Source organism: Carcharodon carcharias, chromosome 18 (assembly GCF_017639515.1).
Source record: "Carcharodon carcharias isolate sCarCar2 chromosome 18, sCarCar2.pri, whole genome shotgun sequence".
NCBI lineage: Eukaryota > Metazoa > Chordata > Chondrichthyes > Lamniformes > Lamnidae > Carcharodon > Carcharodon carcharias.
The window spans coordinates 47,173,423-47,201,149 of NC_054484.1; the positions used below are offsets into that span (position 1 = coordinate 47,173,423).

General features: G+C 41.0%; 2 protein-coding genes across 6 annotated transcripts in view; one reads left to right on the forward strand and one right to left on the reverse strand.

The window, feature by feature from the left end:
- Positions 1-2,054, reverse strand: part of smpx (small muscle protein X-linked) — a 31,172-nt gene extending 29,118 nt beyond the window's left edge. Inside the window, exon 1 of the mRNA XM_041211329.1 lies at positions 2,036-2,054. The gene's annotated coding sequence lies outside the window, so the exon portion shown is untranslated. The remainder of the gene's footprint in view (positions 1-2,035) is intronic.
- Positions 1,760-27,727, forward strand: gtpbp8 (GTP binding protein 8 (putative)). 5 transcript variants are annotated; one of them, XM_041211320.1, is made up of 10 exons: positions 1,760-1,908; positions 2,039-2,115; positions 5,191-5,368; positions 8,349-8,737; positions 10,406-10,504; positions 16,107-16,237; positions 17,845-17,944; positions 22,083-22,201; positions 25,563-25,639; positions 26,770-26,898. In XM_041211320.1, exons 4-9 carry the CDS (start codon positions 8,384-8,386, stop codon positions 25,597-25,599), a joined length of 840 nt encoding a protein of 279 aa, XP_041067254.1. In that variant the 5' UTR covers positions 1,760-1,908; positions 2,039-2,115; positions 5,191-5,368; positions 8,349-8,383; the 3' UTR covers positions 25,600-25,639; positions 26,770-26,898. The 5 variants fall into 5 exon arrangements, with proteins under 5 accessions (XP_041067254.1, XP_041067252.1, XP_041067250.1 ...); XM_041211316.1 differs by lacking the exon at positions 25,563-25,639 and having other exon boundaries at positions 1,761-1,908; positions 26,770-27,727; XM_041211318.1 differs by lacking the exons at positions 5,191-5,368; positions 25,563-25,639 and having other exon boundaries at positions 26,770-27,727.

Below are 27,727 nucleotides of genomic sequence, written 5' to 3' on the forward strand. Positions count from 1 at the left end.
CTCAAAATGACACATCTTTCCCTTTGAAGGATTCCCTGAAGATTATCAATTCTTTGAAATCTGTAAGTTTTCTTATTCATTTACAGGATGTGTGTGTCACTGGCTGGGCCAGCATTTATTGCCCATCCCTAATTGCCCTTGAGAAGGCGGTGGTGAGCTGCCTTCTTTAACCACCCAAAGTGCTGTTAGGGAGGGAGTTTCTGGATTTTAACCCAGCAACAGTGAAGGAACGGCGATATATTTCAGGAAGCTGAGTGGCTTGGAGGGGAACTTCCAGACGGTGATGTTCCCATGTATCTGCTGCCCTTCTCTTTCTAGATGGTAGCAGTTGTGGTTTAGAAACATGCTGTCTGAGGAACCTTGGTGAGTTCCTGCAGTGCCTCTCATAGATGGTACACACTGCTGCCACTGTTAGTCAGTGGTGGAGGGACTGAATGTTTGTGGATGGGGTGCCAGTCAAGTGGGCTGTTCTGTCCTGAATGGTGTCAAGCTTCTTGAGTGTTGTTGCAACCTGGATTATTTCAGTAAGTGTGGGAGGTTCCTAAATTATAGTTTCACTTGTGATATATTATCAGAGTTCTAATTCTGAAATATTCTATGTGAAAGTTGAACACCATTATGTTACAAAGTTAGAAAGACTCTTCGTCTCATGATGAAACATCAGAATTGAAGTCCGTTACAATTGTGGATAGGTCAGGACTGATCAACATGTGGACAGGACACATTGGAATCACACATGCATCAGATGGCTAACACTGACCCCGTTCCAGACATTTATTGAGTGTATTAAAATATGTTCCTTGTGACAATAATTATGTTGTGTGTCACTGTACTGGAAAGCTACATGCCATGTGCCACTTAATAAAACCCACAGAAATTAAAAGTAAATTGAGTGGGATTCATTTATGTGGTTCAGTCTGGTGCAAGTTAAAATCTTGATTTGTATTAAGGTAGGTGCAAGTTGTCACTGGGAATTCAATTCTAAACAGAATCTCAAAACTGGGTCTCTGCAAAATTCCCTAAATAAGCCACACTGTATTAAATATACTGCACGCCACTCAGATTTGAGCATATGTTATTAACCTATTATGAATAAATGTGGTCTGGAGAATTTGATTGTCAGGTACAGTATATTTGTGATGTAAGACGGCATAATTATAGGAATTGTATTTTCTCCAGGTGAGATTCCTCAGTTCATTGTAATTTTTTTGGATTACAGATGTCAAACAGCTGGTGCAGTCTATACCTACCATAATTTCTCAAAAGCATCCGGTGCCACACCAGACAATGTTAACACAGAGATAACAACCAAGACACAAACTATTGTCTGACCAGTTGGAAGCCTGCCAGAGATTCATTCTCCTACTGGGGTTGGTGCATGTGTGAAAAAGGAATTTTAAAAATGAAAGATCAATGTTCTACATTGCTTTAGGAATAATTTTGATTACTGTTTCAATTTTAGCATATGTTTTTTTTTTCAAAATTGCACTTACGTATTTTAAATGTAAAATTTGATTAAAAATAAACTCAAATGTTGTTGAACACCATTTCAGAGATTGACAAAGGAAAAATAAATGTGAAAGCTGGCAGCGTACACCGCTGTATACCACAACGTCAACTCTCTATTCTCACTTCTTTAGCCCAAGCTCCGCACGGCTCCGCTCTCCCCCTCCTTCGGTTTGAGACTCTAAAGCTGCTTGTGTGTTTGTGAAGGGTTTCTCCGGCCCTTTCACTCGCGCTCCTTGTTTCCATGGGGGGCACATTGAGAGTCGGGACGGGGGAGAAGTACAGTTACCCGGGGCAACGGGAGAGCGCCCGGGCCTCGGGCTGTCAGGCAGCGCTGCACCGGCCGCTTCTCATTTAGACCCGGGTGAGAGAGGGAGGCCGGGCCGGGTCGGATCGGGGCAGGTCAGTGGCAGCTTCAAAATGGGGGAGAGGGGGGCGGGCGGGTGGAGACAGCTCATGCTGGAGAAAAATCATAGGGGCATTAAATAGATTTTTTTTGTGGTTATTTTCTTTGAACATTTCTCTTTACCAGATGAAGGGTCATGAGGACTCGAAACGTCAACTCTTTTCTTCTCCGCCGATGCTGCCAGACCTGCTGAGTTTTTCCAGGTAATTCTGTTTTTGTTTTATAAAAATATTGAAGGCGGGTGGGTGGCTGTTTGGCTGATAGCACCCAATTGGCTGAGGATTGACTCAGTCTTTTTGCTTTCCAATTGGCATTGGAAGGCAGTGCGTCACAAGGATGGATGTGTTGGCCAAACAATGGCTGGAACGTGGGGACAAGTCATTTGTCCTCCAGAAATACACTTAATCACAGTTGGCAGTTTTAGCTGGGAGGAGGCAGAGCTAATGCCAATGCTGTGGGCACCAATTGGACGGTGGAGGCCACTCGACTGCTTGATTCTGGAGTTGGGCTCGATTCTTTTTATATCCTCGAAGTAACCATTTTTTTTAACTTAATATGTTTGGTGTAAGAGCTGTAAAGAGTCATTGAACTTGAACCTCCCTGCGTTCAGTTTGCTTTTTCCTGTGTTACATTTTGGGATAGTCGGCAGGATCCCACAACACAGGGAAAAATAAATGCTTTTAGTCGCCAACAAGACCCAGGGCAGCAGCTCTACCCGATGCTCAACACAGGTGATGTCATTACAGCTAAACATCTTGTGTAACTCTGAATATCTTTAATCATGTCTGACGAGGTGGAAAAGCACTTGGTAGAGGTGGAGCCTATTGTTGAGGAACTGAAACTGGCTATGTCATTGAAGGAGGCCGAAGCGGCTCCAGATCTGGCGAAGGCACAGGCTTGGAGGGATGAAGTTGAGCATCTAAGGGCTCCCAATGTGTCCTCTCTTAACTCAGTAGAAGAAAGAAGGAGTATCACTTAATGCATTTTCTAACTACCAACTGAAAGGAAGCTGGATGGATTGGAAGAGAGACTAGAAAAGTCAAGCGATTCTTCGGCAGAAGACTGGATCGAGGACCCGCAGATGGCCATGGCATCCAGTTGCCTCAATGAGAGTGAGCAGGCAGTGTCTTTGATGGCGCGTCTGTTCAGAAAAGCCCATAGAGAAATTCTAGGAAGAGGTATTGATAGCCAAAAGAGTCAGAAATTGATATTTGAAGTCCCAACAAGGGTATTTGGTGATAGTAGGCTGGCACAGCTGCAGCAAAAATTCTACGGATATAAGTAATCTGAAGGAGAGGACATGGGCCTGGATTTTCATCCTCAAGATGGGCAGGGGAGATGGGAAAATTCCAGGCTCAGCTCGCCCATCTCGGGAGAGAGTGCCTGCTGTGGCGGGATCTTAATGCTGGGGGCTGGTTGCAAGCTGGAGTCAAGCCTTCTAACTTGGAAGGAAGTGTGGAGACAGCCACTGGGGCTGTGGGTGCTGAGGCAGGCTATTTAAAAGGCCTGTCTCAGTGCCATGGACTTTGTCCCAGTGGAAAAAAAACACAAAGACCCTCCAGCCCTCACTCCTCACACCTCCTTCACCCTCAAAACACTTCCCATGCCCCATCCATCCCACCTCATGCCCTCCACCTATGCCTTCAGACCCCTCATGCCTTCTATGCCAGGCTCTGCCCTTCCACCCACCTCCTGTGTCCCCTTTAAAAACATACCTTTTAAAAGGTCCCCTCATGCACACTAGAGTTCACGACTTCTTAAGGGCTGCAAAACATGAGGCTTCAAAAACTTGGCCTGACTCCATGAAAATTGCAGAGGAGCAGATGATACTGATCTCTGCCTGGAGCCGGCCAGGTCGGGAGTGCCAGATGCAGGCTTCTGACAGGAAGCAATCTGCATCCTTTAAAGGCACTCCCAAAAACCCCACAGCCCGGGAATGGTGTTGGGAATCCCAGTATCGGGATCTGCCCGCCATTTTTAAAGGGCTGCTGAGTCAACCTGACATGGTGAAAATCCAGGCCGTAGCCTCAGTATCCCTGGAGTTTGTAATCCTGTTTGAGTGGATACTCCTTCTGGATCCCTCCTTCAAACCAACAATGGAAACTCAGTTGAAAAATTGATTAGCTGAAGCAGTAAGGGATGAAAATGTCCAGATGGAGCTGAGGAGACTTATCACTAACAACTCCCAGCATGTGATCACATTATCAAGATTATGTTTAAAGACAGGATTACTAAAACCAGGATGGAGGCTACCATCAGAGAGGTGCCTATCAGCACTAATGTCAAAGTAAATATCATGCTAAAGAGACAAGTGGAGCAAATTGCTACACAGCAAGCTCAGATCCAATCTTCACTGTCTTACCTCCAAAGTAAGTCTCAAGGCTGTTCATGCCCAAGGGATACTTCCAAGAGGTGCTGGAATTACAATGGTGTTAGGCACTTTAAACTAGTCTGCCCTCAGCAACCACAGATTCCACGATCAATAGAAATGGAAACCCTGTCAAACACAATTGCATTCCCCCTCCCTCACCAGATAAGGTGCTAGTCCAACAAAAGTAATGGAAATGCGAATGGCCTCAGCCAGAACATTGACCATGGAAGGGAATCCACTTCTGCCAGGTTAGAAGGGATTCTGCTGATGATTTGCCCATATCCAAAGCAAATGACAACATTCATGCCCCAATCCCCATGAAACCCAGGAGTGATTTGTTGAAATGTCATCAATGTGCTTGTGGCTGAGATCCAAAACAGACCCTTGCACCATCTCATTTTTACCATCTCAGCAACTTCAACTTCATGATGCAGATATCAGAAGGCTTCACTTCTACTAGAAAACTAAACATCAAACAACCCAATGCTACTTTATGAAGGAGTCTGAACAGGCACATAAACTGATGAGGTGCTGGAAAAAGATTAGGTAGGAGGTAGTATTTTCTATCGATTTGGCCATGACAACGAGAGGTAGGTGAAGCAACTCATCCTGCCCAACAGTCTCAAACTGCCAATGTTGAAAGCAGTTCAGACAGGGCACCAAGCATCAGAAAAGAGAACTATGCTGACAAGAAAGTGGTGCTACTGGCCAGGGATGACTGCTGATAAGATCAACAACTGTCAGAACTCTGTAAGATGTATTATGACCAAAGCAGGGACATGGCTTCATCCAGGATAACAGATGTCTTCAAGTTTACACAGGCAATACCCACCCATAGTCAAAAGGCCCCAACTATAGTTTGAGTTCTAGTGCATGATTGTTTTGTTTGTTTCGATGTTTCATGCAGAATACACAGTGATCAAAGTGAACAACTTTGAGGGCAAAATAATACAAGAGATTTGCAAGGTGTATGGTATTGCCAAGAATTGCAGTACTCCCAATCGTCTAGAGGATAATTGACAATGTGAATGATTCAGTCATACTCTTCATGACAGATTGTGCACCCTATGTCAACAACCAGAAAGGTAAGATCTTCAAAAAGTAGAGAGCTTGCTCTTGGCTTCGTAATGGTGCCAGTAAGTCTGGGAAGCATTGTTCTGTCCTTGTTAGAAATATAAGTTATTTATATGGTTTCCCAGAATCAAAGAAAACTTTGGAATTAGAAGGTAGTTAATTTGCATTTCTACCTGGGAACAGGTTATTTTTGTCCCATTTCCATGGAGATGGGTGGAACTTAATGAGATTCATTGTTTTGAGTTTATCTCTGTGAATGTCATTAGTGCATAGCCAACAGGCAAAACTGGTTGAGAGAGGTGACCAAGTAGAGACAGCCAGCAGGAAGACTGGTTGATGTTTGGAAAGCAGCCTGAGAGGCTGTGTAAAAGTAGCTCCTTGGATGTCGAGAGATAAAGCCCATACCTGAAGTAGAGTAAATGTTAGAATGTCCAAGGGCGCAGCCTGCAGTTGGAAATTGGTATTCAATATAAGAGAAAGCTGTTAAGGGGAAAGAACACTGGAAGATTTCTTTAACTGGAAATTAAAGGAAGAAATGTACGTAATCTTCTCAGTGAAAGGCAATTAATCTTGTCACGGTTGCAGTTTTGGAAGTAATCAGCCTGGTTGCAATTGGAAACCATAAGAGTGGACTATTGAAAACCAAGGGCAGAATTTTCCTGTTGGCATGCAGGGGCGGGCTCCGCATGCCGACACGTAAACTGACACGCGGTGACGTTGGGTGTGTGTCCTGACGTCACCGTGCACCATCGCGATATTTCGGAAGGCGGGCGCTATGAGTTCGGAGGCACATCTGCCATTAATTAACAGGCCACTTAAAGCCCTTGAGGCAACAATTGAATTCGATTTTTCGCAGCCCATGCGATCTTCAGGATGTTGCAGACGCAGCGGGCAGGCGGGTAGGAGACATTTGTATAAACCTCATCCACGGGTGGGATAAGAGGGGTGAGTGGGGTTGTGAATGTGATCTTTCAGGTATTTAAGTGTGAAAGTTACTTATACTTGCCTGTGAGAGGAAGAATACTTCAAAACTCATTCCAGCTGCTTAGACAGGAGTAACAGCCTTCAGGTCAGGACTCTACAGCAAAGATCATTTCAGGGGTCTGCAGCTTTCAGGAAGCCTTCCCTTAGGGCCAGAAGGGGGAGGAGGCCACATTCAGCCTCCAGGGCAGCCACCTTTGGGAGTAGAGGCACAGGCACAAGGGGCGCAGTGACAACAGGAAGTCCAAGGCGGAAGAAGCCACAGATGATGCCAATGTCCTGCTGCCAGGTTTTACAGGCGGTGAATCAGCTACCTCAATAAGCCTGAGGTCCAGTGTCGAAGGAGGTTCTGTCTCTCAAGGGAGACAGTCACCGCCATCTGTCAGATGATAGGCCCTGAGATCTCCGCAAACTGTGAGGGTGGGCATCCCATGCCAGTGGCTCTAAAAGTCACAGCTGCCCTCAATATCTGTGCTTCTGGCTCTTTCCAGGTATTGGTGGGTGATCTCTGCGGAGTCTCCCAGTCAGCTGTCCACACTTGTGTCAAGCAGGCGACAGATGCTCTATTCAGGTGTGCGTTGGCTTTCATCCACTACCGCTGGGACGAGGCTAGCCAGACAGAGTGAGCCAGAGGCTTTGCAGCAATTGCTGGCACTGGACCCATGTGCGCTGCACCACATCATGGGAGCTGACATTGTTGGGCATCTCCTCCCATGCACGTTTGATCAGGTGGGGAGACCTCCGCCTCTCGTCCCTCAGAAGAAGGACCTCCTGCCCTCCTCCGGGAGGGCAGCTAGGCATTCAACAGAGAAACGAGGGGCACGCTGCCCCGCTGGCCCACCCTCTGGCCTGGCCTGCCCCGATGGCCTACCCTCCGGCCTGGCCTGCCCCGATGGCCTACCGTCTGGACTTGCGTCATGCACATCGCCCCTCTGATGTGCTTTTCTCCTGGCCGTTGTGAGCAGCCTTGCAAAGGCTGCCAGGCTTTCCTTTAAACAAGCCACCGTGTCGCCATTGAACCCGGCGGCTTGTGCATGCCTGCCACCGCCTGCCCACTCCCACTATCCTCAGGAGTTGTGAACTACGCTGAGCGGACCTTACTTGACCTGCCTGCGCAAAATGGCGCAGACCCGATCGCCGCCCACAATTAGATCCGCATGCGCCCGCTCCTGGTCCAACATGGGGAAAATTCTCCCCCAAGGATGCTTTCTGATGTTTTATGCCACTGTGCAGGAGTTGCAGGGAGACCTGTGCTTGAGCTGTGAAATCCAGAATTGTGAGTGTTTAAGGAAAAGTTGGAGGGTCGCTTAGACCAAAAGCTAATGGAGGGACCCCCTGACATTTTGTACCTTGGAGAATAGCTGGAACACTGAAGAGAAATCAGAGTGAATTCCAGAGAACTGTGACATACTGTTGAGTTGGTCCCAGGAAATTTGAATGAACTTTGAAAATTTTGTTTGGTAAGGGAACTCTTCGGAAGTAAAAAAAGTAGAACTGAGTTGATAGCATATTGTCTTATAAGCTATCATGTTAAGTTAGTGGTGCTGACTTTTGGTTTAATTTCATTTTATTTACAATAAGGTTTGTTTTTTGTTTAAAAATGTGAAGTCTGGTGGCGTAGTTCTGTCAGTTAATTGCTGAGTGTTTGGATTTCTTTAAACTTTGGTCCCTAACAGGATCATAATACTTCTAAAGAAAGATAACAGATGAACAGCATTTAATAAAGGCCATATATTAAGAGAAATGGGGAGGAGGAAAATGCACAAATGTGCACTCATGCACACATCACACACAAAGGTTTACCCTACCAAGTTGTGTCTTTTCTTGTGAACTTATAATTCTAAGTGATGAGTCATATACGTTAAAGAAAATTGAATGTTTCCAGAATCAGCTTCTGGTGAGCACTGAAGTTGAGGTAAAAAAGGTTAAATAAACACGTTGTGAATCATGCCATTAAATGTTTAATGCTACCTGTTTCTCTCTATTATCGTTTACATCTTTCCATTTCAGGTTTATTCAATTAAGTAGAGCAAAAGATTGGAAGAATGTTCACAGTACGAACAAGTTTACTGTGCTTGTCACAAGCATTAAAAGCAAACATGGTGCGAGAGAGAGCCATTTCAGTCTGTTTGGTGCATGAGAACAGACACAAATTAGCTTCTATCCAGGCTATCTCCAAATTTAGTGAGAAGAAGCTAAACAGTATTATTTTTCCATTCAAAGACTTGGAAAGATACTTGGTCAAAGATGTGAATAAAATGAACTTTCAAATGTTTGCTCCAAGTTTTGAGGATATTGGAAATGCAGAACGATTCTTCACACCTTCAAATAAACACTGCATTGATTATTTCACCTCTGCTGTCAGAATTGATCACGCACCAGCAACAGCTCAACCAGAGGTTAGTGCTACTTTTCTCCATAAACAAGAAACCATAAATAAGTTAACAATCAGTTAACAAGTAACAACAACAACTTATATTTATATAGTGCCTTTAACATAATGAAAGTCCCAAGGCGCCTCATTGGAGCATTAAAAAACAAAGTATGACACTGAACCACACAATGTGATATTGGGTGAGGTAACCAAAAGCTTGATCAAAGACCCATGTTTTAAAGGAAGAAAGTGAGGTAGAGAGCCAGGGCGGTGTAGGGAGGGAACTCCAGAGCTTAGGCTCTAGGCAGCTGAAGGCATGGCTGCCAATGGTGGATCAATTATAATTGGAAATGCACAAGAGGCCAGAATTAGAAGATGCAGCTATCTCGGAGGGTTGTTTTTCAAATAATTGTTTTTTCTAATAGTCCAAAACAGCAGTTATGTTAATAAATACAGAGATTGGTAAATCTAAATATCCTAGTTAATTTTGTGATGTGTGAGGACTTTGTGGAGTAGTGTGTGGAAAGTGACTGTCTGTGCAGATAGTTGAAGGTTTTCTTTCTTAAAAAGATTTGCACAGGACTGTGGCTGGAATCAATTATTGCACATTAATTACTGGTGAGCATCAATTGTATACAATACGAAAAATAAATCAGTGATCATTAATGCTAACAATATATAGTACATTTTAACACAATGAAGCACCCTGGGGGGAATTGGACACCAAGCAAGATTTGGGAGTTGAATTAGGGAAGTTGACATGAGCATGGTCAAAAGTGGTGGGTTTGAAGGAGGCTTTTGAAGTTGAAAGGTGAAGTGAAGCGGACTGGAATGCAGGGCTGTGATTCCTGGAAGTTCTGCAACCATATAGTAGAAGAGAGGGAAGGTGGACATTCCAGACTCAAGTGGAAGGTGTAAGCTTCAGCAGGTTTGGAGGAAGTTGAGGTGATTGGATCAAATAATGCTATGACGAAACTTCCAACATAGACACAGATTTGAAATTAATCTGCCGGGTGACCGAAAACCAGTGAAAGAGACTTACTATCGGAGCATAGGATACAGGTAGCAAAGTTCTACATGAATTGCAGCAAGGAGAGCTCTGCAAATGTTGAGCATGGGATTGACAAAAGCATGGATGAGGTTTTTTGCAACAGTGGGATGGGCACAGGACGAAGAAATCATTCAGGAACTGAATCCAACAAATGATAGTCAGCACTAATGAATCAGAGCTAGCTCAATGTAGGGTGAAAATTGCTAATGGAGGAGCAGAAGGCCAGATCCTGGAATAGAGGCAATTGAGCAAAGAATGCAGTCTCAGCAGAAAGAAAAAGACACAGATGGAGGTTACAATCAAGTTCAGAGGTCAGCACAGACATGGAATTTACCCACTGGGAAAGCAGAAGTATTCTCCTTCTGATTGTGGCTCCCACTGGGAGTGCTGGTTCACCAAATTACCACATCTTGTATATTTCTGATGGTGTTGACATTAATGCGAACTGTGTCAACTTTCAGAATAGCTTCATGTATTGATTATTGATTGGGGATGAGATTAATTTTGACTAAAACCATGAAAGTGACGATCTCTGTGTAGGCAAGTTGAAGCCACAAGTTCCAAGCCTCTGCATTACCCTATATCCCATCAAAATATCAGAAATTTCAGATTTTTGACATGAACATTTTTTTCCCCTTCCAGGTGTGTTTTATAGGCAGAAGTAACGTGGGAAAGTCTTCATTGATAAAATCCTTGTTTTCCCTGGTTCCTGATGTTGAAGTTAGAGTTTCAAAAAATCCCGTGAGTATCTGTGCGTTTTGGACTTCGGGCATAGCACACTTACATTATCTCAGATAATCACTGTATACATATCATTATTTACTGACATTATCTATGAAGAGCTCATTAATGTCCTCACTCAAAATAAGAGGTGCGTCAGACACACCTCTTCCTTCCTTAATCCCCTTCCAATCCCATACCACTCCTGCTAAATTTAACTTGTTGCCCCAATAATCTGTACCTTTTCTCCCATCTTCACTTCCTGCTGCTCACCCTCATCTCTTTCAAAAGTCCCACCTGTTGTTAGCATAGTGCCCTCAAGGACTTCTTTGCCCAGGACTATGACTTTGTGGATGGCTCCCAGGCATTGGTTTTTTTCAATACTACTGTCATGACCTCTCTTCAAAAAGCACTTTGTTAACCCCTCTTTCTTCTCCAGTAAGCATTGTTACGAATGAAAGGTTTTATAAGATGATTATGTTTTGGATAGTCTACTGTCCAAGGTAATTCAAGGTAAACTGGAGTAATGAAGAGAGTCACGTGATCTGCTACAAGTTCTGCCCCCACCACAAGCTTGGTCACCATGAGGACCAGGGGCCCAGGTCAAATGTTATTGAAATGCATGTGCCGGGTTCAACACCCAAAAGCAAAAGCAGATTTTTAAAGAATTATTTCATGGGATGTGGGTGTCTTTGGAAAGGCCAGTATTTGTTGCCCCCCCCCTCCCTTAATTGCCCTTAAATTGAGTGACTTGCTAGGCCATTTCACAAGGTAATTAAGAGTCAATCACATTGCTGTGGGTCTTGAGTCACATGTAGGCCAGACAAGGTAAGGATGGCAATTTCCTTCCCTAAAGAATATTAGTGAACCAGATGGGTTTTTATGACAATTGATAGCTTCATGGTCACCATTATTAGAATTTTAATTCCAGATTTTATTAATTGAATTAAATTCCACTAGCTGCCGATTGTCTCCTGAAAATTCTGTGGAAAGCATGCTATAATGTATATATATGTGGCATTACATTATCGGTCATGTTAAGACATTAATAAGGGTTATCTTTTCTGAATATTAGTTGCCTACTAAGTAATATTTGGTCAACATTGCGTTTAGTCTGTTACAGTAAAAGTCCTAAAATTTGAAATCTTGTCATGCAATTCCTTTTAAATTGGTCGCTTGGAATTCAAACATCTTTTTGAAAGTTATCAGTCTCTACAGGGATTGTAACAAATGGGGGCTTTGGTGGGGTACGAATCCAGAAGCTGGGACGAATACACTGGAATTTGCCAAAGTTTAAATAAACATGATTGCAAAGTTATTTTTGTTCCGTGAAAAGTTAACATTGACTACTTATATTGCTGAAGCGTTTCTCGAAAGGGAGGACCTGCCTGTGAATGGCTTGCAACTTTTAACAAAGGTTATATTTAAGGCGGGTGCAGGAAACTTAGAAGTAGATTTAAAAGTAGGCGCTACAAAGGCAGAGATTGTTGAAGTGTTGGCTCAACACCTGAACCTTGAGAAAAAAAAGAGTAATCCAGATAGCACTCAGGTTACGTTAGCTAGGATTTGCTTGCAAATGAAATAACTGCAATTGGGAAAAAAATGAAAAAAATTGAATTCAAGGAAGAAAGAGAAATGCGAAAACTTGAATTCAAAGAGCAAAAGAGCAAGAAAACATAGAGTTCCAGAGAGAGAAATAGAAAATTAAAAAGGGAAAACCTTGAATTTCAGAGAGAAAAAGAAGCGAAACCATTTGACCCTGGTAGAGGAAAGCTTAGATTACCTGACAGGAGCAACAGGTAAACTCCTAGTTTTGATTTGGCAAAGAATATTCACTTAGTGACTAAATTCAATGAGGAAGGAGTTGAAATGCATTTTGACATTTGGGAAAATTGCTACAAAGTTGCAATGGCTGGTGGAAGTTTTATTGCAAAGTGTGTTAGGGGGAAAGCATTAGAAATATGCTCATTTCTTTCAGATATACAAGCTAGTGATTGTGATACAGTGAAGAATGCTGTTCTCATAGCACGGGTTGTGCCAGAAGCTTACAGGCAAAAGTGTAGAAATTTAAGGAAGAGACAGAGTCAGACTTCTGTGGAATTTGCTAGAGAAAAGGAAATGATATTTCATTGGTGGCATAGGGCTATGAAGATTGAGCAAGATTTGAAAACCTTAAGAGAGGTAGTTTGTTAATGGAAGGTTTTAAAAATTATTTCCCTTTAGGAATAAGATCTTAACTAAAACACCATTAAATTCCTAAAATAAGAGCAGCTGCTATAATGGCTAATAACTGTCTCAAAAATACATGAGTGGCAGCAGACCATTGTTTGCAAACCCAGATAGAAACTGGAGAGATGGGAGATCTGATAATTACCAGAATACTGTTTACAGTGAGGAAGATAGCAGGAAAGACAGATACTCTTCAGAGTAATAAGAAATTCACTGTGGAAGATAAGTATAATTCAAGGGGACAAATATTATTTTTGTCATAACAGGGTACATGTCAAAGCAGAGTGTTGGCAATTAAGAGCCAAAACTGTCACATTTGTGGGCTTGCATAGCATGAATGCAGAAAATGTTGTACCAGTAGGTGACACTTATGGCAAAGGGATAGCTTTGGATGTATTTATTATCGGAAAAGACCAGAGCATAGAGGATTATAAGAATTTTGTGTTCAAGGGCAAAATCTCCACAATTTTGTCTGATAAAGCTGGCAAACAAATTAATATTCTTAATGGTACAAGGTCAGCTCAATCACTGATGGTGGTAGATGAAGGAAAACTCCCTGCAGAAGGTATGCTATTTAAGAATGTACCAATTAAAAGTATTAATGTGGTTTAATTTCCACTATTGTAAGTGTGTGAACTGTATCAAAGTTATCTATTTTATATTAGGCAGTTATCTCGCTGAAGATAAAGTGCTGCTGTTTCCAGTGATGTCAGACTTTTGAAATTGAAAATGTACAAGAGAAATCAAATAATGTACAGAAATTCAGGACTATCTGTAACCCTGCTATGGAAATTACTGTTTCAACTGAAGTTGTGTCCAAAGTTATGTCAAAAGCTCAGACTACTCATGTTAAAGGAATGATGAAACATCAGACTGACAACAAAGTTAATAGCAACTGGAAACGAATTGAAGCTGCCTGAATTAAACCTGTTGGAGGATCCTAAGCAAGAGGTGTCAAACAGATAGCAGTAGCACTCAAAATTAATAATGGAACAAAGGAATGCACTGCTTTAAAACCAAATGACTCAGCTGTAACTGATACTGATACCATCGAGCTACGAGGAAGGATTTGTGTCCTTGAACATAAATTAAAACTCCAAAATAACAAAGCAATTTCTCTTGGGAGAAAAGATTTGGAGAAAGAACGTGCTGGGTGGGAAAATGAAAAACAAAATTAATCTAAAAGATCTTATGAATTGACAAAAAAATTGTATCAAGTTTTTTTTTTACCTGATCATCAAAGTAACCTTAATGAAGTTCTTAAAACAGCCAAGGAGGCAGTGTTAAACTTGCGTCTCCTGGAGAAGAACACTGAAAGTTTTAATCATGGGAACAAACTTAAAGATAAAAATAATCCTACATTTAAACAGGAGGAGGATAGTTAAGCTGTATGGCTAACTAAACTTTCTTTACAGATTTGAACATTAAAAGACCTGCATCCATGAAAGAGAATGGAGATCAGGAGTTAAAACTTGAACAGGGTAGTTCAAAGACGGTGTTGAAAGGTCAGCACCCTGATGACAATGTAGCGTATGATGTTAAGAACGAAGGGGAATTGCTGAATCCAGGAGGAGCGTCAGAAATCAATGATATTTTCTTGACAAAGTTAACCAAACCAAACCAAGTATACAGTTTTCTAACTCAGCATATGGAAAAGCTGTAAAACCAACTTGAATTGAGAAAGCTGATTTGCTACAACGAATGATGGAAAGTGAATTGAAGATGGAAAATGAACTCTTGTTCAGAAGAAAATTGAAATTGGATTTTTTTGTTGCCTTCCCAGCCAAAAACACTTTTAAGATTGTTAGTTTGATGGTGTGAGGAAGGAACCTGTTTCCTAATGCTCTGTGACACTGCTTTATTTTCCAATGTGCTGCACATCACATCCATCAAATGGATGTTTGATTTACTAACACATTTTATTTGTTTAGTGGTGATCTGTATAGTTGTTTAACAGTTTCTGTAAGTCATTTCTAATTTTAGTACACAAAATTTTCTGGGCAAATAATGCCAAGTTTGTGGCACAAGCCATTGTTAGTGCATAAAAAATCCAATAATCTCTGGCGCAGGAAAATTGGTGGATGATTTGCAGCACTCCGCAATTAGCCTCAGAAAAACAGGAACTCCCCATTAGTTTTCCCCATGAATTTCAAGAAATTGCTGAATTTGCATTATAAAAGCAAATTAAACTCATTGCAGAAAGTTAGGGTTGACACCTAACGATGAGATTTATGTTCTGACTGCCACTCGGCTTTGCAAGCTAGAAAGGTAACAGTTGAAGCTGAAGTTTCAGTTTGCATTGTTTCTTCTTTTTAAGTTGTCTGCCTGTAGGCAGATCGGACCCACAGCGCTGTGACCTCATCGCAGGCAGGGCAAGGAGGCAAGTCCCAAATCCAGCCCAACAAGAACGGGGCTTGAACTTGGTGCTTTTGGCACCAATCTGATCCACAGTGGCTATCCAGCCAACTAAACCAATTGGTACCCGAAGGAGTCTGAGATATTGTGGCAAGATACTTTTTTACAAGCATGCTGCACCCTGGAGCTGTGGATAGTGATTTCCTTCCATAACATGCCTAACCAGGAGTCTTTTTCTTGCAGCTGCTTCTAAGGCACCCCCATACACACTGCCTCAGATTTTTAAAGACTAACATGTTCAGTGAGTACTTCTCTTAGGCCAGGTGTTTTTAACCAAACAGCAAGAGCCTTTGGCCTGGCAACAGCAGTTCTTTGTTAACTTAGATATACAAAATATCTCTTCCCTTTCCAGGTGTTCGCTGCTGGACATCTATCATGACCCATGGGTTTTTGAAAAATGACATATTCACAGCCTAAATTAATATTGCAAACTTAAAAAATAACTTAGGAGGAAGAATGTCCAAGGTTCAGTGTCCTTCAGATTTTCCAAAAAAAGTTTAATCACAACTGCAAAATGCTAGAAGTGCAAAAGCTGGGAGGGTGAATCAAGATATCCAACTCACAGGGCCATGCCACAGTATGTGTCACTCCAGCAAATTCTGGCCCAATAACGATTTCATTGTCATTTCTAGTGGGTTTCAATTTAGTTCTTATGACAAATGCTTCCAAATACTTGTGATCAATTATACAAACCCCCAATTTATTTGAAAGTTAATTCATAATTTGGTGTAACATTTAATTATGTACTTTTCCTCATTGTTTCAAGGAACTAGAAGTGATTTTTGTTTTTGCTAATTAGAACAGCACAATGTGGTTGAAGCAGAACAATAATATTTAAAAACATGTTTCCTAGATTGCTGATTCTTGACTATGTTTGTAAACTGTAGGAAAAGCAGTGAGCTCCAAATAATGTATCACTGCAGTAATGAGGCTTCCATTGATTTATGAGTTAACCTCTCTCCATGTTATCTTACTTTAGGGACACACAAAGAAGATGAATTTCTTTAATGTAGGTAAGGCATTTACTGTCGTTGACATGCCTGGTTATGGATACAGAGCCCCTTCTGATTTTGTGGAAATGGTAGAAAGCTACCTCCAGGCAAGACAGAAGTAAGTGCCAAATGGTCTCCATTTTACTCATTTTCTTTTATTCCAACTTTTGTATAATTGTTCAATATTTCAGTAATTATAAATGGTAAGCTATGTTCCAAGTAAATGTGCAGATCACTGGGTTCCTCAGGAGTCATGTACAACTTAATCAGATGTGTTCATTTTGTCCATTTGAAATTAAATGGAAAATGTTGGAAACACCCAGCAGGCCAGGTAGAATTTGCAAAGAGAGAGAAGCAGAGTTTTTCACCAGAACTAGAAGAAATTAGTGAGCAAAGTGTTTCTAACCAATTTGGGAGCTAAGAGAAAGGTTGGGTGGGGCGGGGGTCAGAGTGGAGGAAAACTCAAAAGGGAAAGCCTACGATAGGGTAAAAGGCAGGAGAAATTTAATGGTAAAGGGGATGATGGTGGAGGCAAAAGTGGATGGCGATGGCACAAGTGAAAAACAAAGTGGATATAGAAGAGGTGTAAATGGGAATTGCAGAATAATTAGTAACAGCTGCTGTCTGAACAAAATGGGAACAGTGGTTATGACCCAAAATTTTGAATGTAGTGTTGAGTTCAGAAGACTGTGAAGTACCAAATTGAAGAATGAGGTGTTGTTCCTTATGCTGAACTTCATTAGAACAGTGCAGGAGCGAGACAGACAATTTAAATGACAGGCTTCTGGAAGCTTAGGATTACACTTGCTGACTGCATGGAGGTTCCATAAAGCGATCGCTCAATCTGCGTTTGATCTCGCTAATGTAAAGGATACCACATTGTGAGCAGTCAGTACACTATGCTAAATTGAAAGGAGGAGTGTTTATGGCCATGACTGATGGGAAGGGAGAAGGTGATAAGGGAGGAGGTGATTGCATCTCCTGCCCTTGCATCGGAACGTGCCATGGGATGGGGAGGAAGTTGGTAGGAGTGTTTGAAGAGTGAACCAGAATGTTGCAGCGGGAACAGTCCCTTCAGAAAGCTGAAAGGGGCGGGGAAGATGTGTTTGGTGATGGCATCACAGTGGAGGTTGCACCAATGGAGATTGATCCATTGAATGTGGAGGTTGGTGGCATGGATGGTGAGGGCAAGGGGAACCTTATTGTTGTTAAGGGAGGGAGGTTAAGGGGTGATCTGCTGGAAATGGACCGTACATGGTAGAGGACCTGTCAATCACAGTAGAGAGGAATATATGTGATGGAGACAGAAAAACAGGAAGAATAGAATAGAATTTAAAAAGAGAATGCTCTCACTGAGCCAAGGCTGATACCCAATGGATAAGGAACTGGTTAGATGATAGGAAGTATTGAACTTTTTCACTGAAAGGGTGATCAACATCACTCATAAGCAGAATTGTTGGAAACAAAAACCCTGGAATGATTTAAGAAACAATTAGATGATGCGGTGCAGAGATGCTAAAGTCTCTGGATGAATGAATTAAGTTGGGCTGAATGGCCTTCTGCATCTTGTGTTCTTGTTAGTTTTACTCTTCATCTAACTCAGATGTGGAAGTGTTTGCTTTTAACACTTCATAGCAGAAGTGGAAAAGATTGTTACATTATCCAGCACCTAAAAAAGGTTATTAAAGTGTGAAAAATTGAATAGATCATTTGTTTCTTCCACAGCTTAAAGAGAACATTTTTGCTTTTGGATGCTTCAATAGGAATCCAAGAAGCAGATCAAATAGCAATTGAGATGTGTGAGGAATTTGGCATTCCATATGTTGTAAGTAACACATTCCTGTTGCCTAATTTTACTGATTGTTTTTCCCATTCTTCTCCCCTTTGGATTTCATCCACGTAGCATTTCCTTAATGCAAGAACAGACCAGCTTGAAATGGCTGCTTGTTGAGTACATTTCCTCTGCAACCTGATCCTTTCTTCTATTTCTGAGCCCCCGTTCTTAATCCTCTCCAATGGATTTGGCCTGCCAGGCAATTATCTATAATTGTACTCAGTTGGATGTCACAATATGTTAGCAGATTGTCCTGTCACCTTTGGAACTCAAACCCAATCTAGACTGGTGTTCTCTCTAGTGTCTATCCCTTCCATAAGAGAAGGGAGTAAAATGGAGATTCACTGTGCAGATTGGTGAGATACCATCAGCGCTCAGCTCAGTTTAACATGAAGTTTAACCCTATGTATCTACATGACTGCGTTTGACACACCGAATCCATACATTACATATTCCTACAGCCAGCCACAATGTCTCAGCAGTGGACATGATCAGTGCACTTGGTGTGTATGTCTCAGGTCATTAACATGATCCAAGGGTATATCATAAGCATTGTCGCCCTGAGGGAAGTTCCAGGTGCACGCCCAATGCCAGCTTTTTGGGGATGCCTCTGTTTCTTGACATGCATAGTCATGCTACAATCATAATTTTAGGAAACAGAATCAAGAGATGGCTCCCCTGCCCCACTTACTTAAACCACAGTGATGGGCTTGAGCCCTTTTTAGATGCAGATTTGAACTGTGTCTGTTGAGCAGCCTTGGAAATTCATGGCCAACAACACCTGATATAATGGGTCTCCGTTCTCTTTTTTACAGCTTGGAAACCAGTGTTCTCCAGGTGAAAAAGCAGGAAAATTGAATCCTATATCTTTATTTAATGCCATCAAAGTTTTCATTGTAATAACATTTATTGCAATAAAGTTTTTAGTGATCCAAAAAGTATTTTAAAGTTGCAAAAATGCTCATTAGATCATGAGCAAAACATATGTTTTTAAATTAAAATAATGCTGAAAATGGCTTAAACAAAGTGTATTAACCACCTCCCGTTCAGATGCTAGCTACGTTTAAATAATTGTGTCCTAGCAAAGCCAGTACAGATTGGTTAAAGGCAAATGGTGTTTAACCAACTAGATTGAGTTTTTTGTTGAGATAAGAGAGAGGGTTGATGAGGGTAATGCGGTGATATGATGAATATGGACTTCAAAAAGGTGTTTGATAAAGTGTCATATAGGAGACTTGCCAGCACAGTTGAAGGCCATGAAATAAAAGGGACAGGAGCAGCATGGATACGAAGTTGGCCGAGTGACAGGAAACAGAGAGTAGTGGTAAATGGCTGTTTCTTTGGACTGGAGGGAGGTGTATATTGGGGTTCTCCAGGTGTCGGTACTAGGACCACTGCTTTTCTGGATATAAATGACAAACTTAAGCTTGGATATGCAGGGATCAATTTCAAAATTTACAGATGACACAAAACTTGGAAATATTGTGAACCTTAAGGAGGATAGTGATAGACTTCAAGAGGACATGGACAGGCTGGTGGAATGGGCACACATGCGGGAGGTGAAATTTAATGCAGAGAAGTGTGAAGTGATGCATTTTGATAGGAAGAACAAAGACAGGTAATATAAACTAAAGGTGCAATTCTAAAGGGGATACAAGAACAGCAAGACCTGAGGATATATGCGCAAATCATTGAAGGTGGTAGGGCAGGTTGCAAAAGTGGTTAAAAAGGCATATAGGTTCAGGCTTTATAAATAGAGATGTAGAGTAGAAAAACAAGGAAGTTTATAAAACACTGGCTTTGCTTCAACTTCGGTATTATGTCCAAAGCTGGGCACTGGAATTTAGGAAGGGTGTGAAGGCAGAGGATGCAGAAAAGATTTACAAGAGTGGTTCAAAGTATGAGTCACGTGGATAGATTGGTGAAGTTGGGGCTATTCTTCTTAGGAAAAAGGTTGAAAGGAGATTTGAGATTTTGTGTTCAAAATCATGAGGGTTCTAGACAGAGTAGAAAGAAATAAATTGTTCCCATTGATGGAATGGTTGAGAATCAGATGACACAGATTTAAGGTGAGTGGCAAAAGAACCAAAGGCGACATGAGGAAAAAATATTTTTACGCAAGTGGTTAGGATCTGGAGTGCAATGCCTGCAAGTGTGGTCAAAGCAAATTCACTCATAGCTGTCTAAAGGGAATTGGATAAGCAACTGAAGAGAAAAAAAATTGCAGAAAAGGACGGGAGAGTGGGTTTAGCTAAATTGCTCTTGCAGAGAGCCAGCATGGACTCGACAGGCCAAGTAGCCTCCTCTGTGTTGTAAACATTCTGTGATTCTAGTTAGGCCCTTTTAGATGTTCTGACACTGCTAGCAAGTGCTTATGCCATGGCGTCACTTCTATGCATAAGGCTAATTTTTTTATCAATCACAGTAATCCTTACTCTGATTTGCTGTTAATTTTGAGTCTCTAGTTAAGAAGATAACCGTTGATACGCATAATCTGTTGAAACTGTTAGAGATAGGAAGGGTTTTAATTTTAAAAGCCCAGATTTCTCATCTCACCACCCATCTGTAAACAGAAAGGTGTTTTCACTTTGATTTCCTCCTTTATAAGCAGTGACGTATTTCCCAACCCCTCAGTTTTGATGTGATCCAATTATTATTAATAACCCCATAGCAAAGAGATAGGGTAAACTCAGAGGGTTAGTTTATTTGTACACACTAAAAACAGAAGGCGGGCGAGGGGGATGGGGTGCTGGCGTGGTGGTGCTGTCATTATGTAGCCACTGGTGCATTCATATGATTAAAAGAGGGATAGAGAAAGAAAGATTTATAGGGCAAAGACCACAAAGAATTATTGTTTCATGTGAGTCCAGAGTCCAGAATCAAAGTCCAAATGGTGTATTCCTTCACAGAGATCAGCAGGCTGCAGACTGATGATGGATAATTCACTTTTTCAGAAAAGATGACTTCTATGATGGATTAGGGATGTAGAGATAAATTATTCTTGTTGGCGCTGGTGTAAAAGTTCAGAAGTCCCAGTGGGAACAATGTAGATGGAGGCCAGGCATTCACCTGGACTGAGCCCTTATTCTGAGCTGCTGCTTGCTAAATGGAAGATGGCAGACTGAATGGCAGTGCAGCAAGGCAGTATTTCAGATTCCTCCAGCTAGGGGGTCATGACACATGACTCTGACCTGTCCACTTTGGTTTTGACAAAGGATCTATATTCCTTTGTTTGGAAGCTTGAGATTGTTAATGTTTCAACCATTAAGAATTTCAAAGGAGGTTGCAGGGTCCTTTGTCCTAGCAGACTGGTAGACTCCGATGGCTTATGAAATGAAGATGGCCTTTGTAGAATTCCCTTTGAATTTGATCTCTGCAGTCACAGGCGTCATTTGCGTCTCTTCAGAGATAATGAGGTGCCAGCTTCTCTGATACTGCCAGAACCTTCCTTTTGTTCAGGATTACAGGCAGACATAGCTTCAGCCTTTTTAAAGCCTTTGTCCAGTTTTTTAATACCTTAGAAGTAGCCATGTTGATATTGTATATGTATATATATATATGCACATAGTTCATAAAAAAATATAGTGTGAAGTCTTAGCTCCATTACAAAACCAAATAGTTTCTAGGCTTTTAAGTTAAATTTAATTTTGACTCAATGTCCGAATGTTTTACACACAATTCTAAAACATGTATGAACAAATCCAAGTGAATGAATTGTAAAAAGAAATGATTTAAAAATGAATAAAATTTAAGTAAAGCTTCTTATTGCTCTGCAGCTCATCTAAGAGCTCCATTGTAACTGTAAAGGGGCATTGAAGATAGGAAATTGAACAGCCCAGCATGCCTCTCCGTGACAATATTTGTTGATGAAATCCGAACATATAACACTGGCTGTCAATATGCTTTCTGATTTTGACAGCAAGCAACATAAAAATGCAGATTTGTTTTTACTTGTGCTATAGAATTGCAGGCTTGTTTTGTAGGAAGTCATTAAAACAGACAAATTGGCAGACTGATGGGCACTTCAAAAAATCATTTTGCACATCATGTGAAATAATAATGATAGAGCTGGTAAAATTACATCCTTAGAGTAATCAGTAATTGCCACCTTCTATTATGTTCACAACAGCTTGTATTAACGAAGATTGACAGACCTCAGCAGGGCAATCTGCTGAAGATAATTCTCGGAGTACAAGAAGTGATAGAAAAACAAACTTCAGGGTGTTTTCCTCAGCTCTTCCTTGTAAGGTATGGTAAAAATGTAATTTTATTTTCAAACTCCATAGGAAAGTTGCAAAGATCTTTGGAGGGAAGAAATAACAAATGGTTGCGTTGTTTTCTGTTTCTTTTGCTGCAAATTATCCTTCAGTGGAGGTGGGGAAGGGGGTTATGGGTGGCCATGTTATATGGAATTGGCAGCATGGAAGAAAACCATTCAACCCAACAGGTCTTTATGGGTGCTTATGGTCCATATGAGGCTCCTCATTCTATCAAACATGCCCTTCTAGTTCTTCATCCCTTAAATACTTATCTTACATGTTGTATGGAATAATCCAATATCAGCTCCACCATTGTTATAAATTAGGTTGCTTCATGAGAAATCAGCAGAAAGTGTGATTGCTAAGTCAGATGATTTCTCCCCTTCCAGGGCAAATCTGAAACATTCAAAAGAATGTAGAGAGGTTCATGGTAGATGGAAATATCAATGACTATTGGAACCTGCAGCTGTAACTATAGCTATGAGGAATGGTTGCTTACTTGAGTATAATGTATGTTTAACTTTCAGTTTTTTGTTAAACCAAAATCATACTGATTATAGAATTTCAGAAACACCAATTTTTCAGAACTTTCAATAGAATTCAGCAAAATCCTTTAGAACAGAGGGTTTTTTGCTTTACTTCCTTTTTCACTTGTTCACTCATTTTCTCTCTTCTGTCCCAAGTAGACATTTTTCCAGTGTGAACCTTGACAATAGACTTGGCCTATTGAGTCATGGGGGAGGGACTCGAAGCTCATTCACACATTGTTCCAATGGGGTCTCCGAAACTCTGGGGTTAGCTGTAGAATGCCAACTGCGTCAAATTGTAGCCAGAGTACCACCTGCAATGACTTCTCTTCCTACTCCCATACTATTAACCTCTGGTGTCATTCAAGGATCTATCCTCTCATTAGGACCTCTCATCTACTGCTTGTTGCCACTCAATGACATCTCAAAACAGGACTTAAGTCTCAATATTGTGTGCTCTACCTTATCACGGTCTCTCTCAACCCCACCACTGTCTCTAACTTCTGAGACTGCTTGTCTGACATTGAGTACATCGAGGAGCAGATATTTCCTCCAGCTAAGTATTAAGAAGACCAAAGGTATCGTCTTCACTTGCTGCCACAAACTCTGTTCCCTAACCAATGACTCTATTCCTCTCCCTGACCAATTGTTTGAGGCTGAACCAGACTGTTCACAACATTCCTGTCATATTTGACCCCGAGGTGATCTTCCACACGCATCCAAGCCATTGTGATGACTGCCTATTTCCATCTCCATGGCATTGCCCAACTCCACTTCTGCCTTAGCTCATCTGCTTCTAAAATCCTCACCTTTGTCTTTGTTACCCCTAGACTGAATTATTCCAATGTACTCCTGGTTGGCCTGTTACATTCTACCCACCATAAACTTGAAGTCATTCAAATCTTTGCTGCTCATGTCCTACTGTGCACTAATTCCTGTTCACCCACCAGCCCTGTGCTCACTGACCTACATTGGCTCCCAGTTAAGCAATGTCTCAATTTTGAAATTCCCAGCTTGTTTTCAAACCCCTCCTTGGCATCTTCCTCCCAATATCTGCAATCTTATCCAGCCCTTACAGCCCTCCAAGTTACCTGTACTTGTCCAGTTCTGGTCAATTGAGCATCCTCTATTTTAATCACTTCAACATTGATGGCCTTTCCTTCAGCCGCTATGGCTCCAAGCTCTGGAATTCCCCCCCTAACTCTCTCCATGTGTCTTATTCTCTTTTCCAAAAGACACCCCTTACATCTAATTAAAACTTTGGCCAAGCTTTTGGTCATCTGCCAAAGTATCTCCCTATGTGGCTTGGTATTAGATTTTGTTAGGCACCTCGGTGAAGTACCTTGGAATGTTTTACTTTGTTAAAAGTGCTATATAAATGTAAGTTGATGTTCCTCTGGCTGTGATTAGCAAAAACAGAAGAGGGATTGAACATGGGGCCGCCCTAGCTTATAGGAGAAATGTTTCCGTATGAATGAAATACCAAGAATCACCATTCTTGGCACACTGAAACCAATTTAGATCAGTTGGACAGAGGCCATCAGGATTGTTAAATTGTGAGTCTAAACTTTGAACTGTTTGCCTCTGTAGACTGTGCTTTATTCTGTTAAACATCATGTAAAATTCAGAAAATTGGTTGCAGTGGATTTTCTATGCTGTTGCAGCATCTGGCCAACGATAGATCATATGGATGTGTATACAGCACACTTTGGTTGATAAATTATGAGAACTAGCATGAGGTTTCGGACTAAATATGTAATTTACATACTGTTTCATTACATTCAATGCGGTTGGGGAGAAAATATAGAATTTGCCTTAAAAAGATAATTAAACTCCTCAGTTACTCATATTTTTAAAGAAACGTACCTGGAATCTCAAATACGTTTGTTAAAATTAGAGAACAATAAAACATTTCTTTTGTGCCGTTTTCAAAAGCAATACAGGGTCAAATCTTGCTAGAGTGGGGCATCATGTAGTGTACTCCGTTAGTTAGACTTTTCCAAAACCCTCCCACTTCTTGTTGGAATGTGCTGGTAGTGCAAGATGATATTGGCTTTGGAAGGACAACAGAGGATCTGAGACCTTAGTGAATGATGGGACCAAAAATGTCTCTCCTTATGCAATGAGATTTAAGAATTGGGAATGAAGCAGATAAACAGGGAAGGAAGGTAAATTATAGTAGGTGAATAAGAAACAAATTGGGTACAGAAAGGGAAAGAAAGATTGGATTAAGAAAGAAAAAATAGACAAAGGAAAAGTAGGATAAAAACTTGGACTTTGAAATGTTTAAAACCCCTAAGAACTACTTACTACATTCAGAAATGAGATTCAACAATTTAAATTGTTTCCTTTTTGGGCCGGATGGTTGATTGAAATTGTATTAACAATTATATTATTAACTATGAGCCATAATTATCTGCGGCAAGTTTAATGGGTAATTACTGTGAAAATCCAGCAATTTCTTATAATAGGGAGGCTAAGAGTGAGATGCCATTTGAATGAGGTAAATGGCAAAGCAGCATAAATCAACCAGTGTGTTCTGGAGATACGAAATTCACAGCATATCTCTTCATCCAAAGAACTTGCTGGCTGATTTGTGTATTAATAAAGGTGTGTATTGTTAGGGCACCATTATTCTTACAGGAAGATTTGGCACAATGTCTTTACTCTATTCATATGCCAGTTAGTTCTCAAACCTGCCTTTAAAAAGACCAGGTAATGTTCACCCATGTGTAACATAAGAGTATAACAAATTCTTTAGAGTTACAAACTTCTGTACCTTGGTTATCACCTTATCTATGCTGGAACAAATATTTTTCCCAGTTCTGCCAGGACAACTCAACACCGGACCTCATTATAGCCTTGCTCCAAACCATGAAGAAAAAAACTGAACTCAAGAGGTGAGGTGAGAGTGGCTGCCTGCCCTTGGCGTCAAGGAGTTTTGGCAAAATTGAAGTCAGTGGGAATCAGAAGGAAAACTCTCCACCGGCCAGAGTCATACTTAGCACTAAAGAAGATGTCTGTGGTTGTTCAAGGCCAATCGTCTCAGCCTCAGGATGTCATCGACAAAACCATTTTAAAGTGAATAAACATAAAATGACTGCGAATGTCAAGGTCAAAGCTTAGGTGGAGGGGCTCAGTATCCCAGATAACAGTTTAACCACTGCTGTATATGTGCTTTGCATTCTCTTCCTATGGGAAATTACCTGGTCATTAATCAGTTCCTCCCCATGGAGAGTGGTTCAGATTGGAGTTTGGATGTGGCTAAAATTATACTCAAGATCATTAGAGCATTAGTATACTAGCTTGTTAGTGCGTCATCTATATATGGCTAGTGTTAACTTCAGGTTTAAAAGCCATGAGGGAAAATTTTCTCCCCATCAGGTGGGCTGGGCAGGAGCGGGCACAGGTGGGAACGAAGCCAGTCGCTGCCTGCGACTGGCTGCGAGCCGCCATTTTGCGTGGGTGGGCCAATTAAAGCCTGCCAGTGTGACATGCACCCGGAAGCGCTCGGTGCTCATGCACGCGAAAGAGTGTAGAGATCTCCCTGAGGCACAAAGCTGCCTCAGGGAGATTAATTTCATTCTTAAAAATTGAAAGAAAGAATAATTAAAATTATTCAGACATGCCCCCTCATGTGACATTGTCACATCAGCTGGGGCATGTTTATGAATTTTGTTGAAACACTTTAGTGAATTTATAAACCCTTCACGAAACCTCATCCCGCCTGTGGATGAGGTTCCATGAAAAATGTGAAGGCCGCCTGGGCTCTTCGCCTGCCCGCCGACCTTAAGGTTGGATGGGCAGCCCTGACAATTAGTTCAATTAGGTTATTAACAGCCTTAACAGGCCTTTGACAGTTCAGTGCGCACGCAGCCAACTCTGGTGCGCGCGTGCTGAACTGAAGATTCTGGCCATAGTGTCAAACTTCAGTCTAAAAACTTGAGAACATGTGTGATACAGAATTCTCTTGCAGTTTACAAAATTTAAGAAACCATTATGAAAAATAATGTGTTATTTGTTTCTACAGTTCTTTGAACTATTCTGGGATTCATCTGCTGAGATGCTTCATAGCTCACATAACTGGGAATCTTCAGATTAATGAGCAGACCTCCAGTTCTTTAAGATCAGTGGGAAATTCTACGAAGATATGAAAATTGATTTCAGAACAACACCATGAGTCTACAATATCAAACGCTGACTTTATTGTACTGATCCACTGAATGGAGATTACATGCAAATTAAAAGGCAAAATTAAGTTTGACCTAATTATCATTACCTATTCATTGGAAATATTACAGACTCTATCTTTGTGTAATATCTGTGCAGACTGTATCTTTTCTGTTTAGAAAATAGACCTAGATCTGATTGATATTTAAGTAACATCACATGGTATTGTCTCTAAATTGACTAAGCTTTGTAATTCCTAGAACCTCACTCCATTATAATTATTCAAACTCCATTGTGACATATTTTTATAAAATACTTCTGAAGCATTCAAACAGTTGAGATGTTGAAAGCTTCTTCCCAGCAAATTACCTTTTAATATGCATCAAGTAAGTGTGTTCACGCAGAGAAAGACATTTATTTCCAATGGTAGGATGTCTTAATGCACTCACTACATTCAAATGTGAAACAAGGCTATTCAAATGCTAGTTATAGTAAAGCATCTTTGCAACTAGTCTTTTTATGGTTGTAACATCACTTTGACTGACATCTTTCAGAATTATCCTGGTTTGTGTTTCCCGTAGGTATACATGTGGGTAATCTGAAAGTGACTGTAGCAAAAAAATGCATCCACCATCTTTTGAGCTTTCTGTTTTCCTCAGCTGACCAGCCAAATGTTCACTCAAAATTTACAGGTGCCTTATATTCCACTCTCATATATTTTTGTTTTTCGTAGGAGTTGGTAAGAACATTACTGCCTTATATATAGTCAAACAAATATGGTTACATCCCAAAAATGAATTAATAAATATATATATATA